The 19,931-nt window shown below is 41.0% G+C and overlaps 1 protein-coding gene across 2 annotated transcripts in view; it reads left to right on the forward strand.

Moving 5' to 3' along the window:
* Positions 1-1,194: 1,194 nt before the first annotated feature.
* Positions 1,195-19,931, forward strand: part of LOC311131126 (arf-GAP with coiled-coil, ANK repeat and PH domain-containing protein 2-like) — a 118,571-nt gene continuing 99,834 nt past the window's right edge. For both annotated transcript variants that reach the window (XM_084163945.1, XM_084163946.1), the window contains exon 1: positions 1,195-1,606. In XM_084163945.1, the coding sequence (XP_084020071.1) occupies positions 1,554-1,606 (53 nt within the window). In that variant the 5' untranslated portion in view covers positions 1,195-1,553. The remainder of the gene's footprint in view (positions 1,607-19,931) is intronic.

The following is a 19,931-nucleotide window of genomic DNA, read 5'->3' on the forward strand; positions in this document are numbered from 1 at the left end:
TTGAATATTAAGGGAAGGCTTATTGACAAAAAACAACAAGTTAATTCAACACGTTAAGAGTAATTATTTGAACTTATGAATAGCTTTTTGTTAAAAAAAATCTGGACTTAAGACAAAAGGATGAGCTGTGAATCAACTTTTATGACATGAACCCTTGGTGGTTATACAAGGCAAATGTGCCTATATAGTGTATTTATGTACAGGCTAGCTGGTCGATGTCTTGCTCCTGAGTGGCGCAGCGGTCTAAGGCACTGCATCTCAGTGCTAGAGGCGTCACTACAGACCCTAGTTCGATTCCAGGCTGTATCACAATCCGGCCGTGATTGGTAGTGCCATAGGGCGGCGCACAATTGGCCCAGCGTCGTCCGGGTTTGGCCGGGGTAGGCCGTCATTGTAAATAAGAATTTGTTCTTAACTGACTTGCCTACTAGTTAAATAAAAATAAAAATGTGTCTAAATGAATACCTGTGCAGTTCAACTGCTTGGATTCCCCTGCCTATTTGTTGTTTTGCTGAATTTTTACCATGTTTTCTTTCTTTACTAGGGAGAGTGGACTAAGATTCTGTCTCACATTATAATTTTTCTGTCCCCAAATAATGGGGACAGATTTTTTATTTATTTTTGTATTTTAAATGTGCATGTTTTTAATCATAAGAATGTGTTTATTTTTGTCTCCCGTAATTAAAATATGCTGTTCATGGATCCATTTGCTTTTTTGTCTTGTTTTATGTGGAACTATGTGGCCCTTCATTTATTATTTACTTTTTTTGAGCCAGGTAACTTTGCATAAGATCTCAGTACTTATATGTGGCCACTAGGAGGCAGTAGTCTATAATACATCTCAGACTTTCATGTTTACTAATGATATAAGGGGAACTGCTGAGTGTAAAGGTTTCTAGTTCTGTGGCTTCATATTCTGTAGTTTGTCCTTTGTATTATTATAATATATTGGCAGATACGTAAATTATGGGTAGAATACATATTTCATTGAAAGCTAAATATGCACTACTATGTGTATATACTACTAATCCTCATCACTATTTGTTACATTTTCCATATTGGCTAAATCAAGTTGTCAATAAGGTACGGAAGGATACTTGGAAAAAGGGAAAAAACGAAGTCCAGCCTCTAGTCCTGAAGAGAGCGTTCTTATTGGTTGTTTCAAGTATCACTCACGTGCGTTTTTCATGGATCAGGAAGAAGTAGCGCTTTTCTTGACACGATTATATTATATGTCGATTCACTTTAGTGTTTGTGTGAAAGAAAAGCCTCCTCCCACTGGCTGCTATCACCTAGCTAGTGACCTGTTTTTTTTTTTTCTTCTTCATATTGAATTTGACAAAATTCTTCAATTTTTTTGTATTTTATTTAAATATTTATTTTACTTGTTTATGGTTACATTGTCGGGAGCCTATTATTAGCTAGCCAGCCATACAGCCAGGCTAGCTGGCCGAGGTCTTGCGGATTGATAGCCCAGCTAGCTAGCAGCGGGTAGCCAAGTCCAGGGCAAGGGGCAACTGCTTTTAATCCCCTATTTTTACTTGTTAAAGAAGATGAAGATAACGGTGGAATTCGAGGAATGTCTCAAAGACTCCCCAAGATTCAGGTAGGCTAAGTGACCTCTCCTCTTCTTTGTTCCCTCCTACACGATAAGTCATGGTCTTATGACGGTACCTGCTAGGACTTGTGTCCCGCGTCCAAAACGACATCCATAATCGTTAGACAATTCTAATGGAAAGATCGTCGACGTTTGCGTCGCCGAGCAGTGCCCAAGAAAGTATTAAGTGCAATTGTTTGATGCTACCACCTCAATCTTAAACAAACATGGATTCCATATTGTCTCGCATGTCGTGCACACCTGGTATTATGTTTTACACCCTATACAAAAAAGAAAAGTTTATACACAGGGGTATACACATTTAAACCAAAATGCATAGCTTGCTAAGGCTTCATAGGCATTTAGGATGAGCTTTGGAGGACCACTTTCAAATGTATGCAGTCTTTTTAAAGCTGCAATAAGTAACTTTTTGGGCAACCCGACCACATTCATACAAAAATCAGAGTTATAGATCTGGCATTCTCATTGAAAGCAAGTCTAAGAGGTGGTAGATCTGTTCTATGTGCGGTATTAATAAAAAAAAAAAAATGCTGTCGCAAGATCTGTCAAATAAATCTTAGTGCAAATACAATAAATGACTTATAGTTTTATTTTCAATTTGACAGCACACACTTTGCATCAATATCAATTAAAAATCTTGACAGTACCTGGTTAACTGGATAAATTAAGTGAATAATAAAACATACTTTGTTAGTGACAATACTTTCTGTTTCAGTTCCATACCACTTTCAAATTAACTTTGTTAATACGTTTAGAATTCCAGTATACTTTTGCAGGAGGCGTTTCATGCTAATCAGCCTCGCAATTGACCCTTCGCTAAGCCCCGCCCCCCTTGGTTACTGTTGCAACCTTGGACAACATTTTCCGGGGAAGCCCAATTCCCCATTCAACCAGTAGCGAAATCCCCTTACAATTTTACATTTACATTTTAGTCATTTAGCAGACACTCTTATCCAGAGCAACTTACAGTTAGTGAGTGCATACATTTTTCATACTGGCCCCCCGTGGGAATCGAACCCACAACCCTGGCGTTGCAAGCGCCATGCTCTACCAACTGAGCTACAGGAGGCCTATGTGACAGGTGTGTGAGTTTGACTGTTTCTAGTGTCTGAGAGCCTGTGTTACCATGGTGTGGAGTAGTGTAGGCCTACCTAGCTCCATGCAGTGTGAGGAGGGCAGGTCCTTGCTGACAGAGGTGAAGTAACCAAACAGGCCCTGGTAGGCCAGCAGCAGGCTGGCACAGAGACTGTGGTGAAGGCTGAATGCATGCTGCAGACATTGGTCTGAAACCAGGAATGTCCTGCCATCAGGAGACAGCTGATATCAAACAGTGTTTCTAATACACAATGAAATTAAACACAGACTACCCCTTGCTAATCAGGAAACTCTTGGATATGTTGTGGTGAACTGTCATTACAATTGTTTCACAGGAACCTGGTAATTATTTTTTGTAGTGTAGCTTCTGAATGGCTCTGCATTCACTGTCAGCAGTCAAAGCTATAGGTAGGCTGGACACATTACATTTTTAAGAATGCTTTAAAAAAAATAACTAGTTAATTGCATCCGCCATGGAGCCCAGTTTAATAATATTACCATATGTCCCAGCTGCTTGCCGTAGTTTTGAAGTAATCACGAAAAAACAGGCCTTATTTTAGGGCATTTTTCACTCTGCCAGCTCCTATTAGTTATATTGAGCACCGTGGCACCAACTGGCCTTCCAAACTTTCTATTCAGGGTTTTAAAACTTTGGTTTTAGAAGTGGAGGGGACATAAATTATTATTATTAATTATTTATTTGTCAGATAAACACTCCAAACAGCCTACCCGACAGCTCGGAGGCGTCCGCATGGTCCTAAAGCACACCGTTGCCTCATTTTGTATCACATTCCAATTATAAAACTGACAAAAATGCCATTTCAGAATGTGGGGGGGACATGTCCCCCCGTCCCATCCCCAGTGAAAGTTGCGCCCCTGGTTCTATTCCCAGTTCTGCGTCACAATGTCGCTATTGTTGTCAATGAGACCTGCCGGCTTTTTCAGAAGTGTGCTGTCTGCCATGCCATGCTATCAGAGAATTAGACCTGTGAATAATGAAAAGTGAAGTTTTTGCTAGTTCAAACCACAAAATGTAGAACACAAAAAAGGCAAATGGTAGCAGATAAATAGTAAGCTGGTTAAATAAAAGACTGCGCTTTTTAGACATCCCTATTTCCCCAACACAGTGGCAATGTCTGTATTTCGCCAAATAACTAAATTGATGTGTTTTGAAGTTCTACACAATTTCATTCAGGATAATCTATTCTTTCTAATGATGTAAATGTGGGTAGCATAGTATGCTGTAATCAATTGCTGGTAGTTCAAACTTCCCAAAAATAATGTGTTACTCCTGTAAATCTGAGGTCATCCCATTGTGTCCTATAGGGCACTTCAGAGAACTAAATCCATTGTTCCAGGTTCTTCCTCAAATACTCTGACAGAGAGAGCGTTTCCCACCTCTCTGCTGGCCAATCAGAGTAGAGACTTGAGCGTGGTTTAGACTTACTCAGCCTATCCGTTGGCGCACTGGCTGTTCCCCGCCTCTTAGCGCATCCCTGTTTCCAGGCATACGTTTATCATAACAACCTGTCATAGTGAGAAGAGCCAGCTCCCCTAGACACCATTCCTACGTCCAAGGATGGTTCACAGATCACAAAGAACCAGTATAGTCTAGTATTTGGAGACACAAATCCTTATCTCATTTTACCCCCTAAAAAGGGGAAATAGGGGTATGACTATCTATTTAGCCAAATATCTCACAATGTGTATACCATATTTTCCGCACTATAAGGCGCACCGGTGTATAAGCCGCAGCAGCTAAATTGAATGATATTGAATGATGTGTACATATATAAGCCGCACTGGACTATAAGCCGCAGGTGTTTTAATGTTTAATTACCATATGTAAGGGTTCGTGCACAGAGGGGATTGTCGGGAAAGAGACAAACTGTCTCGCTCTCGTAATGTCTGTCTGTCTTGCTCTCGTTCTGTCTCTCGTTCTGTCTCTCGTAGCACTCTCGGTTCCACTTTTACTTTTGCGCGCTACCTGTCTCACTCTTTTCCGGCCTCCAGCTTTTCCTGCTGGAGCCCGCCGCTTAAAGGTGGGGGGCGCGGACCGGTCATAGAGCCCATAGAGTTAAAGTTGGTGGACTGTAACCTGTAAAATCCATAGATTTAGGAGGTCTTCTAGTGGCCGTTAGCTGTAAAAATCCATAGATTAGCCGCACCGTTATATAAACTGCAGGGTCGAAAAATGGGAAAAAAGGTGCGGCTTATAATCCGAAAATTACGGTATTTAGATTTTTTCAAGTCGGACTCCATTTTAATCAGGAGAATCTCTTCTTTGTAGTGATGTAAGGTTGGGCAGCGAGCGCTGCTGTCATCAAACGCTAGCCTTTCATATTTCAGAAATTGCACATTACTGTTGGAACTCTGAGGATGCCCCATTGTTTCCCTATGGGGAAATTCTACACGGACATGTCTGTCTATTTCGCCAAATATCTCACAGTGTGTGTGTATATATAGATTTTTTTCAAGTTGGACACCATTTTAATCAGAAGAATCTCCTCTTTGTAATGATGTAAGTCTGGGCAGCGAGCTCGGTTGTCATCAAAGGCTAGCCCCAAAATACTTTTTGCCCTTGGAACCCTGAGCTCCGCCCATTGTTTTCCTATGGAGAGACATGCCGGTCTATTTCGCCAAATATCTCGCAATGTGTATATTTAGATTTTTTCAAGTTGGACACCATTTTAATCAGGAGAATCTCCTCTTTGTAATTATGTAAGTCTGGGCAGCGAGCTTGGTTGTCATCGATTACTAGACCAGAAATAGTAGTTTACATTTTTTCCCTACTTCCTCATTACGCAGACATAAGCACAGTTGACACCATCGAGGTGTGGATGTTTACTTTCTACACTTTGTTATTTTGCAGTTTCGTCCTAAGAATAGATTGTAGTGGTAAAATAAAAAGGGATAGATTTTCTTTGTGCCATTTAGGGGAAATGGAATTCTAGGCATCACTCTGCGAAGGTTCGTTTCAATTAATTTGCTATGGCCTCGCGCTAGTGTTCCAGCTCAGCCAACGTTCTTTGGCCGTTTTTCAGCCTTGGGTGAATTTTGACTCGTTCTATTGTCCAGCCTACTATAGGCCTAACCACCTTTGGAACTAACTATTGCTCTCATTCATTTCCTGATGTTAACAGCAGATGGGAGTTGTATTCATAATAATGCTAACTTAGCTAGCTAACATACATTTTGCTATCCATTGGAGCGCTGCAATTGGTTGCCCAAAATTCTGGGGTGGGGCTTAGCGAAGGGTCAATTGGGATTCCACTAGATGGCACAAACACAAAAGCAAAATTGGCTATATCGTAAAAATTAATGTAATTTTTTTTTGCATTTTGATCTTAATTTAAGGTTAGCAGTGTGGTTAAGGTTAGGTTTAAAATCACATTTTAAATGGTAGAAATAGGCTGGGTTTATGACTTTGTGGCTGTGGTAACTAGTGACGACTGGTCAATTGGACAACATGCTGCTGCAGAAGGGAAGCATAACGGAGAGTGTGTGGTCCTTGCTATCCGCGGTCCTTGGGACGTCCCTGACCCATTAAAGTTGAAATTTAAAATGGTTATGGTTAGGATAAGGGTAGATTTTAGGGTAGGGATCTCCGAAGGATTCCGGATAACACTAACTGAGCGTGTTTGCGCAAACATTGACATCCATGTTTGGTTTTGATTTGGAGGGGTGTGGTAGCATCAAACAATTGGATTGAATACGTTCTTGGGCACTGCCTTTCCATCAGAACAGTCTACCGATTATGGATACCGTCCAACGCGGGACACGTGCTGCTAAAACCAGTACAATCATTGGCTGATTACTAATCTCGCACGCTTCTATGTAATGGCCTACTGTTAAGATAACTGTACTTACTGTTATTAACTGTATACGTGACGGCAAGCTTCGTAGGGCTAGCTAAGTAAGTGAAAATTATTGTCCTATTCATTTCCACTGCCAGGGTCAACTCCCAGTTGTACTTGCATTGTCACCTCAATATCACAAGCCCTTATTTTCTTTGACTTGGGTCATGGGATAGGATGTTGTCATGCCAAGTGCCAACAAGGCAATATCAAGATAAACATCCAGAGAGATGCCTCAACTGGTCACCATAAAGTAGCAAGTTTTAGCTAACATTGCAGCTTGGGTCTAGGTTTTCAACAGTGTTGTCATTGACCTCATTGTCTTGAAAAATATAGGCAGTTGACAATTGATAGCGCTCTAATATAGGCTAATGCCCTGTGCTTGCTTTGAAGGAGATGTACGAGTGTGCCTTGCCTGCCCTGCAGCCATCAAAGGATTGACACCTGATGTCGTCTAAGTTCTTGCTTTTTTCCAATGCATACTCTTTTGCCCTACTGCCTAAAGTAAACCTTGCTCAAATTAAGTGTTATTTCGTCCTATTCAGTAAAGCTTGGGCTTTCCAAGCTTTGAGAAAGGGCCACACCTCCCCTCTGTCCCCTCTCCCTCCCTCTGCGCTGAACATTATTCTTACAAAATGAGGAGCAGATGTTAGAAAGTTGTTTGCAGCAAACGTGGAAAGAGGCTTTTTTATGATAATTATTTCCTCAAGGATCAGCTTATGGGATGAACTAAAGCCTTCCAATCAGCTGAGCGTGAAACGATGACTGGCACAAACTCTGATTGGCACTGTTTGGCTCCTTCACAAGACTTGTGATTCAAAATCCCTGCCCTATCTTTCTCTTAGGCAAATTAGGCTATGTATTATAATGACTATGTGAATCAGCTGTGAATGATGCCTACACACCCTCACCGACCCACAAACAATCATTACCTACAGTGATTCTCTTTCCACCTCCAGCAGCTGGTTGTGGTTGCGAAGCTTCCGTCAGACGCCCACTGACAAAGTTAGACCAATAGCCGAACGGCTGCCCAGGTTTCTACTGAGGGTTATCGCTTCCATTAGCCTTACCCTCAGCACCGCTGGGGTTCATTGTGATTCAGGATTTACCAAAGATCCTTAAACAACAGACATTATTTCCACTTTGACCACCATTGTTTCACTCTCATTTTTCCATCGTGTTTGATTTGGCAGAGAAGAGGACATGGAGAGAGCTGGAGAGTAATGGACGAAAACAGGGATGCAGACCAGCAAGGAATAACTCTGTCTCTTGACATCTGATCTGTTTCCATTTGTGTGTGTGTGTGCTTTCAACTCTGTGCCAGTGAATATGGAGTCCCCAAATGTGGGATGTTTTTTTCCCAAGTGGGTAGGCTACACCCCACATTCCCTCTTTCTAAGGGTCTCTTTTTAGATGTAGCAAAAGTTATGTAGCCCTAAAACCTGTTTTATATGACTGGTTTGGGACTCGGATGCAAATTCTGCTTATTCTGTAGACCTAATTTGCATTAAGCTATAAGATTGCTGAAATATTAACTCTAGCAGCCTATTGCTCACTGAAAGCTTTTCAGTACAGTTATACTGGCTCCTCTTCAAATATGCAACTTGAAATTCCCTGAAGAGTAGGCCTATCTTAAGTCATATTTTCTCTGAATTGTGGAATTTGGTTCTTATCTGCTTTACAGATTAGGCTAAACACAACGGAAATTTCCTACAAAAGTCATTATTAAAGTTGTCCCCCTTCATCCACAGTACAGTGGCAATGAAAGTTAGGCCTAGACTTTAAATAAATAAAAAGCACAGTAAAAATGGTTGAGAATTTTAGATAATTTTTGTGACAGTTTGGTTTTGCACACAGTTTTCAACACATTCATTACAGCCTATATCCAGCACTTGAGGAAGTTGTCTTACATTTAGCAATTTTGGATTGTCCTTTAATGTTCACTCTCCTCTTTACCCTGTTAACATGCAGTGTAATTGAAAGTCATTCAGAAACCAAGCTTGGCAGACTGCCATTTACATGATGTCATAGGCAGCTCGATAGTGGTAGCAATTTGTTCTGCCTCATTGACGACCCCACAGCTGGCACCTCATCACTATCCTTGATAATGCAGAGGACAGCGCCAGATACTTTAACCTCAGTTCATAACGTTAATGGTGGGCCAGTAACTGGACTAACTTTAGTTAGCCTTTCAGTCCGTTTCTCACAGAAGTCAAGTGGTGGTTGTCAACAAGAACGTCTTTGGCTCCCTTCAGGTGATCTCATTTGCACGCCCGATATAGCCTCAGCCTAATCTACGATTCCCTCATGACTTTACGGGATACTATTAGCATTAGCAATGAACACACACATGTTTTTCAATAAGACTAATGAGCAGCGACACGACTGGGTACAGTAGCTTATAAATCTTTCACTATCCTCATTAAAAAGGGTGTCATAAAGGAGGAGTTTTATGTGGAAATGACTGACTTTTGGGTGCGCCTCTGGATATAGCCTACAGTTGAGAAGATCACTTGAGACATTGTTGTCTGTCAGCCTATTACACTATTACAAGAGGTGGAATCGTGGGAATCCTCATCAGAGAGTTCTGGGTGGGGTCAGAGGACATGGTAGACTATTCAAGCTAGCTTTGAATGTTTGTTCTGCTTAAAGTATTTTGTATTAGTGGGCAGGGGCGGCCTGTTCAATAGGGCGATATGGGTGACGCACTGCCAAACGGGAAAAGGAAGGGATTTTTTTTCTAATCAATTATATCACGGCAACAGTAGTTATCAGTGTTGTAATCTATACGTCTGATCTGCCACAGTGCCACACTGCCACTAAATGTCGAATCAGGCTAAAGTCGTGCTTCAAATGGCTCCCCCCCCTTTTGGGGCGATTTCAGTCAGGTTGAAAATCGCCCAGAAGTCTCTCATAGCCTCTAATGTAAAATCTATTTTTTTCAAATTTCAGAGCCTTCAATACAATCTCTATGGGTGTCTGAGGGCTTGCACTTACGCGCTTTCGTCATACGTAACGTAACCATGAACGTAACTGAGAAAAGAGCGGATTGTGTCTTTGAAAGAAGTTCCTTTTTGTCGGCGAACAAATGAAGATAAATTGGCAACGAAACAATTAGGACCTCCCAGACCAAATTTAATAATTCAACAGGTTTCTACTAAAGGCGGAAAGTCCTACACCCGAGGATTTTCCAAAAATTGGTACGAACGGAAAAATAACATTGCCACTCAACTTGATGAGGGATACAGGCTAGCTGTCCGCCGCCACAACGATGAGGTTAGTGTTGATAATCACAAGTTTACTGGAGAACTGAGACCAAGTAGAGACTTTGGACAGGGTGGATATGGTATAATAAAGGCAGTTTATTCAGAGGTAAAGATATCTGGAATCGCGTGCACGGACCCGTTCGTCAAACTCTTAGGGAGCTATAAATTAAGCCCCATTACTTACCATATCAGATAAGAGAAATTGCTGCAGCTACATATATTTTACATCCTGGCCCTACATAGTTCACTATTTGCATCACTTACCAAAATATTACATGTGGTCATATATGCTTGGAAAGTGGAGATGCCATAGAACGTCAAAAAAGTAAACATTGCTGGAGACACATTGCCGTTTTGGAGAAGACATTGCGTTTGCTAGCGAAGAGATTTGTTGTGGCAAATGAACTTGGGCTGGGAATTGCCAGGAACCTCACGATAAGATATATGCATCAGCATTGCGAGTCTCATGATTCTATACGTATTGCGATTCGATACTGTGATTTTATTGCGCACCATATGTCTGTTGCAGAGGGATCAGAAAGCCATGAGAACGAGTTTTGATCAGTCATGGAAATAAAAGTGCTGAAAACAAATTGGCTCCCAATGTGAAAAGATTGAGAACAAGCTATGAAGGAACAATAATGGTGTTTTGGTGCAGGTACAGCCAACTAGCGCTAAAATATTGCGATATTGTCAATACAGTATATCGTAAAGTATCACTATGTAACTCGATTTCTTTCACCCCAATCCCTCAAATTAACGGTAAATAACTGAATTGTTTGCCCCACATTTAGCTAAGATGATTAGCTAGCCAGCTAAAATGTTTTATTTAGTTAGCAGTCGCATCTACAATAGTTTACTGTCAATAACATGTCTCCAAAAATGACGTGGTGTCTCCAATTGTGTTGACATTTTACAATTGCGATGCGCATCCATGAGTATCCACTTTCTGTAGCTCAGCTGGTAGAGCATGGCGCTTGTAACGCCAAGGTAGTGGGTTCGATCCCCGGGACCACCCATACACAAAAATGTATGCACGCATGACTGTAAGTCGCTTTGGATAAAAGCGTCTGCTAAATGGCATATTATTATTATTATTATTATTATCTGAAGAGAGCCCCGAAACATTGTGTGCAGACATTTTATGCAATAAATGAAGTAGGTTGAATCTAGTAGTTCTGATCTTCTGATTGGTCCTGATGAGTTGGGCGAGGTCCCCTCCAGGCTACTGTCACTGTTGCATTGGCTCTGAGTCGGGTTCTCTGTCTTCAAATGTTCAGCCTAAGAGAGGGGATTTTTGTGTGTGTGTGTGTGTGTGTGTTTAACAGTGATGATGTGTGTGTGTGTGTGTGTGTGTGTGTGTGTGTGTGTGTTTAACAGTGATGATGTGTGTGTGTGTGTGTGTTTGTGTGTGTGTGTGTGTGTGTCCTCAGAGCAAGAACTCGTGAGTTGGAAGAACTGAGAGGCCTATGGCGTGGGTGTTGTCCTTGGCCACCTGCTGACAAGGCTGACAAGATAGGACCCTTTTGTCCATTGTTATTGGATAGGAACAGAACTTATAACCAGCTCCTGACCTAAATAGATCTTAGCACAACATTTTACTCAACATATCATATTCCATATTCACTATAACAAATATATTTACTACGACATTAGCAAGAACCGCCACATCCTCAGCCGGCTAATCCAGTGTGTGAAGTTTTGCGGAGTGTTTGAGTTAGCTTTGCGAGGCAAAGATGAAACTGAGGGCTCCACCAACCCTGGTAAGCCAACACTTTTGAGATCAGTCAATAAATGCTTCTGGTATTGACTTATATGCTGCCCCTGTCTTCATGTTGTTGCTGGACATATCTTTTTTAAAATGTGTGTAGGTCACCTAAATCATCAGAAAAATTGCCCCCCCTGAGAATTTTTTCAGGAGCCGCCACTGTTAGTGGGTATTGGTTTGATGTATTGTGATAGTTTTTTTGTATTGTTGCAGAATTTTGTTTTGTTTTCTACCTTTGAACGTGGGAAATGCGCTTTACACATTTATTATGGTCCATTGTGAAGCACTAACCTACGCATTGTGTTTCGCTCTTGAACTGGCTCCCTAGTTACTGTAACTGAATCACACTAGGGCTGACCCCATTTAGTCGACTGGTTGATTGTTTGGTCGATAGGCTGTTGGTCGACCCGAGATTTCTTTAGTCGAGCAGTAGCAAAAAAATATATATAACAAATATAATTGTGTACAAGACACTTCGCGCTGAGTGGACTGATCCATTGTGGAGGCCGTGGGGGTGGCACAGTCCATCAGTCTAAGACATGTGCTACTGAAATTGTATATGGTTATATTACATAATAACAATGGTGCAACACTAATACAAATAATATTATTTTATAACATGCGCTTTCTCCCTCGTTGGATAGCGGTTGCTGTCCACGGTTCAGAAACACTTCAGTGCGCTGTTGAATTGGTGCCTTTTCCTAGACCATGTTGCTACAGACCCTTATCCATCCTGCCCTTCCTTTCGAAAGTATTTGAAAGCCAAGTTAACAAACAGATCACCGACCATTTCGAATCCCACCGTACCTTCTCCACTATGCAATCTGGTTTCCGAGCTGGTCATGGGTGCACCTCAGCCATGCTCAAGGTCCTAAACAATATTATAACCGCGATTGATAAAAGACAGTACTGTGCAGCCGTCTTCATCGACCTGGCCAAGGCTTTCGACTCAATCACCGCATTCTTATTGGCAGACTAAATAGCCTTGGTTTCTCAAATGACTGCCTCGCCTGGTTCACCAACTACTTCTCAGATAGAGTTCAATGTGTCAAATCGGAGGGCCTGTTGTCTGGACCTCTGGCAGTCTCTATGGGGGTGCCACAGGGTTCAATTCTCGGGCCGACTCTATTCTCTGTGTATATCAATGATGTCGCTCTTGCTGCTGGTGACTCTCAGATCCACCTCTACACAGACGACACCATTTTGTATACATCTGGCCCTTCATTGGACACTGTGTTAACAAACCTCCAAACGAGCTTCAGTGCCATACAGCACTCCTTCCGTAGCCTCCAACTGCTCTTAAACGCTAGTAAAACTAAATGCATGCTCTTCAATCGAACGCTGCTTGCACCCGCCCGCCCGACTAGAATCACTACTCTCGACGGGTCAGACTTAGAATATGTCTACTACAAATACCTAGGTGTCTGGTTAGACCGTAAACTCTCCTTCCAGACTCACATTAAGCATCTCCAATCCAAAGTTAAATCTAGAATCAGATTCCTATTTCGCAACAAAGCCTCCTTCACTCATGCTGCCAAACATGCCCTCGTAAAACGGACTATCCTACCGATCCTTGACTTCGGCGATGTCATTTACAAAATAGCCTCCAACAATCTACTCAGCAAATTGGATGTAGTCTATCACAGTGCCATCCGTTTTGTCACCAAAGCCCCATATACTACCCACCATTGTGACCTGTACGCTCTCGTTGGCTGGCCCTCACTACATATTCGTCACCAAACCCACTGGCTCCAGGTCATATATAAATCACTGCGAGGCAAATCCCCGCCTTATCTTAGCTCAATGGTCACCATAGCAACACCCACCCGTAGTATGCGCTCCAGCAGGTATATCTCACTGGTCATCCCCAAAGCCAACACCTCCTTTGGCCGCCATTCCATCCAGTTCTCTGCTGCCAATGACTCGAACGAACTGCAAAAATCTCTGAAGCTGGAGACACTTATCTCCCTCACTAACTTTAAGCATCAGTTGTCAGAGCAGCTTACCGATCACTGCACCTGTACACAGCCCATCTGTAATTAGCCCACCCAACTACCTCATCCCCATATTGTTATTTATTTTGCTCATTTGCACCCCAGTATCTCTATTTGCACATCATCTTCTGCACATCTATCATTCCAGTGTTAATACTCAATTGTACTTATTTTGCACTATGGCCTATTTATTGCCTTACCTCCATAACTTACTACATTTGCACACACTGTATATAGATTTTCTATTGTGTTATTGACTGTACGTTTTGTTTATCCCATATGTAACTCTGTTGTTGTTTTTATCACACTGCTTTGCTTTATCTTGGCCAGGTCGCAGTTGTAAATGAGAACTTGTTCTCAACTGGCTTACCTGGTTAAATAAAGGTAAAATAAAATAAAATGTGCATAATAGCAAAGTTAGCCAGCATATTGGTGTTGAGAACAATGGCGCGGAGGCAGCAGCAGAATGTGGAGATGAGAAAACAGCCCTTGCCTTATTGTCTTAAGAAAAGTGAGGAAAGAGGAAACCTGAACTTAATTAGGCCTATAATCAATAGCCTAACTGTTAAACGTGCCTGGCTTTATAAATCATCAATATATCTACAGAAATAAGACAGATCCTGCTTCTGTTGCCTGTTTGAGTGTTTATTTAATAGCCTACTGATTCCGTTAGCACCAAGCCTCACGCAACGACATGTCAAGTAAATAATTTTACAAATTCGGCTGTTTTTAATCTTTGCTTTGCTGTAATAAAGGCTTTACACTTTTTTTTAGTTAGAACAGCCTCTGGTATTATTTATAATTTATTTAGTGTTAACACTCTTCCAAATTGTCGGAAAAATTATATTAATAATAATAATAGTAACTTACTTAGGCCTATATTTCAATACTTCTATAGTGTATCAATCATTCATTCGTTCATGTTATCACACAGTATACAAGTCATTCATGATTTGAAATGCAATCAAGCATTTTAGTTTTTAAATTAAAATAAAGCGAGCCTTGAATAGTTTGCTTAAACAATAAATAAACAGTTTCATTTTGGGAATTGCATTGCGACTGTTTTTAGTCTTTGCTGTAATAAAGGCAGATTTTTTTTTTTTTTTACAACAGACTGGTACGCCTATACTTTATTTAGTGTTGTTTACATTGTTCCAAATGGTCAGGATTTAATATATATATACAGTGGGGAAAAAAAGTATTTAGTCAGCCACCAATTGTGCAAGTTCTCCCACTTAAAAAGATGAGAGAGGCCTGTAATTGTCATCATAGGTACATGTCAACTATGACAGACAAAATGAGAGAAAAAAAATCCAGAAAATCACATTGTAGGATTTTTAATGAATTTATTTGCAAATTATGGTGGAAAATAAGTATTTGGTCAATAACAAAAGTTTCTCAATACTTTGTTATATACCCTTTGTTGGCAATGACACAGGTCAAACGTTTTCTGTAAGTCTTCACAAGGTTTTCACACAAAGTGTGCAATGCTTATCAAAGGGCGGTATCAGCGCTCACCTAAAAAGCCCATATGCCACTGGATGAGAGATATTGTCATTGTTTTTGGGCAGAATTATGTGAGGTTTTATGTATTGTTGTTGGAGGTGTATCTTGGTCAGTTTAGCTCAGAAAATGCCAACCTTGTCAATCTGCCGCCATAGGTGGAAGCCTAATCCTGCCTAATGAGCGGGCAGGCCGTGCCTATAGCATATCATAATCACATCAATAAATTGGTCATAAACTCTGAACACCGTAACAGCAAAATGGATGCAGAGGACGTGACAAAGTGAGGAATATTTATAGGTTGCTCAGGAGGTAAAGGGAAAGTCAGATGTGTGGAATAAATGTGACTAGTTGTGGAAAATACTGGAGATCAAGAAAAAGGTAAGGAGCAGGTGCTGCGTGCATATTATGTGTGCCAAACAGTTGCTGTATAGACTACAATATACAGTGGGGGAAAAAAGTATTTAGTCAGCCACCAATTGTGCAAGTTCTCCCACTTAAAAAGATGAGAGAGGCCTGTAATTTTCATCATAGGTACACGTCAACTATGACAGACAAAATGAGAAAAAAAAATCCAGAAAATCACATTGTAGGATTTTTAATGAATTTATTTGCAAATTATGGTGGAAAATAAGTATTTGGTCAATAACAAAAGTTTCTCAATACTTAGTTATATACCCTTTGTTGGCAATGACACAGGTCAAACGTTTTCTGTAAGTCTTCACAAGGTTTTCACACACTGTTGCTGGTATTTTGGCCCGTTTCTCCATGCAGATCTCCTCTAGAGCAGTGATGTTTTAGGGCTGTCGCTGGGCAACACTGACTTTCAACTCCCTCCAAAGATTTTCTATGGGGTTGAGATCTGGAGACTGGCTAGGCCACTCCAGGACCTTGAAATGCTTCTTACGAAGCCACTCCTTCGTTGGCCGGGCGGTGTGTTTGGGATCATTGTCATGCTGAAAGACCCAGCCACGTTTCATCTTCAATGCCCTTGCTGATGGAAGGAGGTTTTCACTCAAAATCTCACGATACATGGCCCCATTCATTCTTCCTTTACACGGATCAGTCGTCCTGGTCCCTTTGCAGAAAAACAGCCCCAAAGCATGATGTTTCCACCCCCATGCTTCACAGTTGTTATGGTGTTCTTTGGATGCAACTCAGCATTCTTCGTCCTCCAAACACGACGAGTTGAGTTTTTACCCAAAAATTCTATTTTGGTTTCATCTGACCATATGACACAACACCGTTCTTGTGATCATTTTGACCCCACGGGGTGAGATCTTGCGTGGAGCCCCAGATCGAGGGAGATTATCAGTGGTCTTGTATGTCTTCCATTTCCTAATAATTGCTCCCACAGTTGATTTCTTCAAACCAAGCTGCTTACCTATTGCAGATTCAGTCTTCCCAGCCTGGTGCAGGTCTACAATTTTGTTTCTGGTGTCCTTTGACAGCTCTTTGGTCTTGGCCATAGTGGAGTTTGGAGTGTGACTGTTTGAGGTTGTGGACAGGTGTCTTTTATACTGATAACAAGTTCAAACAGGTGCCATTAATACAGGTAACGAGTGGAGGACAGAGGAGCCTCTTAAAGAAGAAGTTACAGGTCTGTGAGAGCCATAAATCTTGCTTGTTTGTAGGTGACCAAATACTTATTTTCCACCATAATTTGCAAATAAATTCATAAAAAATCCTACAATGTGATTTTCAGGATTTTTTTTTCTCAATTTGTCTGTCATAGTTGACGTGTACCTATGATGAAAATTACAGGCCTCTATCATCTTTTTAAGTGGGAGAACTAGCACAATTGGTGGCTGACTAAATACTTTTTTCCCCCACTGTATATATATAAAACACAGGGAAATAAATACATGTTTTTACTGCACTGGGCCTTTAATTACTGTTTTACCACCAATGATTTCATCTCGTTCATTATGGTTGGTTTTTACCCCAGCGGGAACCCCCCCCCCCCTCTCTAGCAACACATCCCCACTCTAACAATGACAGGATATACACCACGGCACAGGGGCTCGGCCCAGTCCTGCATTTTTCCATCGAGCGTCACAGAGAAGTATGAAGTGGAAATATGAATTTCATCATTTGCCCCTCAAACCCCACTCTCTGCTCGTCTCGTAAGATCCTACAGGATATCGAGGTCCTTACAAGTTGGCAGGAAGAGCCTGTGCGACACGGCATTTGATTTCAAGTACTGCTCAGATTGGTGCCTCAGATTCACTGTGTCGGGCCCCACATAGGAGGCCATTTTGTGTGTGTGTGTGTGACTAGGCCTAACCTTTTGAACTACCTCACTCCCACTCTAAGGCTAACACACAACTCCCTCTTGGCAAACAGCCAACAAAACTCAACTTAAGTAGCCAGAGCCTTTCTCTGGAAACGCTCAATGAGTCATTGAGGGGAATTCATTGCGTCTGTGTTTAGTATGAAAATGTATGCACTCACTAACTGTAAGTCGCTCTGGATAAGTAGAATGTAGAAGTGATATACACTGAGTGTACAAAATATTAGGAACACCTGCTCTTTCCATGACATAGACTGACCAGGTGAATCCATGTGAAAGCTATGATCCTATATTGATGTCACTTGTTAAATTCACTTCAATCAGTGTAGATGAAGTGGAGGAGACAAAATCAAAGGTTTTATAAGCCTTGAGACAGGGAATGTGTGTGTGTGCCATTCAGAGGGTGATTGGGCAAGACAAAAGATTGAGGTGCCTTTGAACGGGGTATAGTAGTAGGTGCCAGATGCACCGGTTTGAGTGTGTCAAGAACTGCAACGCTGCTGGATTTTTCATGCTCAACTGTTTCCTGTGTGTGTCAAGAATGGTCCACCACCAAAATAACATCCAGCCAACTTGACACAACTGTGGGAAGCATTGGAGTCAACATGGACCAGCATCCCTGTAGAATGCTTTCGACACCTTGTAGAGTCCTAAACCCCGACGAATTGAGGCTGTTCTGAGGGGTTGTACACTCATTGTGCACTCATTGTAGGTCTACCTCCATTATGGCCATTTGATTCAGTCTGAGTCTTTGTGGTGTGGGCATAGGAAAGTAGGATGGCCAAATGTAAACAGTCTATCCAGTAGGCTATTCATCTTGACTATCAAATAAAAGTTTATTGGTCACATACACAGTTTAGCAGATGTTATAGCAGGTACAGCGAAATGTTTACTAGCTCCTAACAATGCAGTAAAATGTCAAACAAGTACACAAATAATCAATAACAAAAAAAGAAATCAAGAAATGCCAGAACTAATCCAATTAGCCCAAATAGCACTGAAACAGTAATCCAATTTCAAGCTATACGTACAGTACCAGACAAAAGTTTGGACACACCTACTCATTCAAGGGTTTTTCTTTATTTTTACTACTTTCTACATTGTATAATAATAGTGAAGACATCAAAACTATGAAATATCACATATGGAATCATGTAGTTACCAAAAAAGTTAAACAAATCGAAATATATTTTATATTTGAGATTCTTCAAAGTAGCCACCCTTTGCCTTGATGACTGCTTTGCACACTCTTGGCATTCTCTCAACCAGCTTCATGAGGTAGTCACCTGGAATGCATTTCAATTAACTGGTGTGCCTTGTTAAAAGTTAAATTGTGGGATATCTTTCCTTCTTAATGCGTTTGAGCCAATCAGTTGTGTTGTGACAAGGTAGGGATGGTATACAGAAGATAGCACTATTTCGTAAAAGACCAAGTCCATATTATGGGGTCACTTTTCAAATTTCTACCCATTTCCTTGTTTTTGAAAGAAAAGCAATTTTTTTGTCCATTAAAAAAACATCAAATCATAAATACAGTGTAGACATTGTTAATGTTGTAAATGGCTATTGTAGCTGGAAATGGCTGATTTAAAAGAAAAAATGGAATATCTACATAGGTGTACAGAGTTGCAAAGAAAAAGCCATATCTCAGACTGGCCAATAAAAAGAAAAGATTAAGATGGGCAGTCTGAGATATGGCTTTTTCTTTGCAACTCTGCCTAGAAGGTCAGCATCCCAGAGTCACCTCTTCACCGTTGAGACTGGTGTTTTGCGGGTACTATTTAATGAAGCTGCCAGTTGAGGACTTGTGAGGCGTCTGTTTCTCAAACTAGACACTAATGTATTTGTCCTCTTGCTCAGTTGTGCACCGGGGCCTCACACTCCTCTTTCTATTCTGGTTAGAGCAAGTTTGCGCTGTTCTGTGAAGGGAGTAGTACACAGCGTTGTACGAGATCTTCAGTTTCTTGGCAATTTCTCGCATGGAATAGCCTAAATTTCTCAGAACAAGAATAGACTGACGAGTTTCAGAAGAAAGTTATTTGTTTCTGGCCATTTTGAGCCTGTAATCGAACCCACAATTGCTGATGCTCCAGATACTCAACTAGTCTCAAGAAGGCCAGTTTTATTGATTCTTTAATCAGCACAACAGTTTTCAGCTGTGCTAACATAATTGCAAAAGGGTTTTCTAATGATCAATTAGCCTTTTAAAATGATAAACTTGGATTAGCAAACACAACGTGCCATTGGAACACAGGACTGATGGTTGCTGATAATGGGACTCTGTACGCCTATGTAGATACTCCATTAAAAATCAGCCGTTTCCAGCTACAATAGCCATTTACAACATTAACAATGTCTACACTGTATTTCTGATCAATTTTATGTTATTTTAATGGACAAAAAAGTTGCTTTTCTTTCGAAAACAAGGACATTTCTAAGTGACCCCAAACTTTTGAACGGTAGTGTATCTTTAAGATATTTTCAAATTTTTCTCACTCATAAGGGAGGATAATAAATTCACAGAAGTAACAAGTAAT

This window comes from Coregonus lavaretus (assembly GCF_964263955.1).
Source record: "Coregonus lavaretus genome assembly, chromosome: 6".
Taxonomy (NCBI): domain Eukaryota; kingdom Metazoa; phylum Chordata; class Actinopteri; order Salmoniformes; family Salmonidae; genus Coregonus; species Coregonus lavaretus.